General features: G+C 53.0%; 1 protein-coding gene across 1 annotated transcript; it reads right to left on the bottom strand.

Annotated features, from left to right (window-relative positions):
- Positions 1-145: 145 nt before the first annotated feature.
- Positions 146-1,056, bottom strand: TM35_000911000 (surface protease GP63; the record flags this gene model as incomplete). Its single annotated transcript, XM_029031488.1, has 1 exon — positions 146-1,056. A coding segment is annotated over one exon (911 nt), but the record flags the coding sequence as incomplete, so codon positions are not given.

The following is a 1,056-nucleotide window of genomic DNA, read 5'->3' as shown; positions in this document are numbered from 1 at the left end:
GGAGCAAAGAGAGCAGGTGCACCACACCCATCGCCACCCTGATTATCATTGCCCCCATTGGAATCACCACCATTCTGATTACCATTGCCCCAGCAGCGCCACCACCAATATTTCTGGTGCCGGGAGACATGGTAGGTACTTCTGGTTATTCAACCAATGGTAGAAGACTGGTGCCGTCAGGGGCGATGGTGCACACCTCTCTGTACTTGGGACACTTGATTTTCCCGCTCACGAATGACGTCGATGTTGGCTCCAGAAAGTCTCCCTCGGGGCAGTGGTACCAGTTGTCGTTGCCAGCGTACATCACCATTACTTTACCCTCCTCACATGACACCCGTGCACACACGCCGCCCACATTCTTATCCGTGTCCGTCGCGTCCTTCACAACGAGCGACTCCCCATCGAGGCACCACGAGTCATTCCCCGTCACAGATCCTGGGATTTTATTTGTCAGCATAAGGGTGCAGGGAGCGCGCATGAGTCCCTCGGACGTCTGAGTCGCTTCTGGGCTCGCATATGGGCATTCATCCGCTTCATCCTTGCCGTAAAAACCGTTGAGTGAGGAACAGACCCCAACAGAGAAGCGATCAGATGTGCACCGAGAAACAGCTTCCTTGCAGAACATGTCAGGAAATTTACTTTGACCGTTGGTGATGCAGTTCCCGCGAATGAATTCACAGCCGGAGCCGTTCCCCCATGTCATAGGTTCCTCCATGCCCCAATTAGCCGTATAATATGGTAGTCCATCAAACGCACCCATCGTCAGAGCAGTGTAGTAGCCAGCGCCATACGTGGTGTCGCTGCTCATCAACTCGTCCTTTGCAACGCGATAGGCCCAGTGTGACGCAACCTCCGTCATCCCTATGTCGGCATAGGCCAACTCCACACCCTCAAGGTCCTCACAACCGTAGTGTTTTTGAGCCTCCTCCTGCAGTTTCGCAGAGACAACCACCACACGACTCTTGCCACGCAGATTTTCTAGCGTTGATACCATCTTGTTATCTACAAAATTCTTGTAGTCAAATCCAAGTGCATGTGCAATCTCGTGTGCGGCAA

This window comes from Trypanosoma theileri (assembly GCF_002087225.1).
Source record: "Trypanosoma theileri isolate Edinburgh chromosome Unknown TM35_Tth_91_V1, whole genome shotgun sequence".
NCBI classification, from domain to species: Eukaryota; Euglenozoa; class Kinetoplastea; order Trypanosomatida; family Trypanosomatidae; genus Trypanosoma; species Trypanosoma theileri.
The sequence above is the reverse complement of the archived record's forward strand: the minus strand, read 5'-3'. Positions and strand labels throughout refer to the sequence as shown.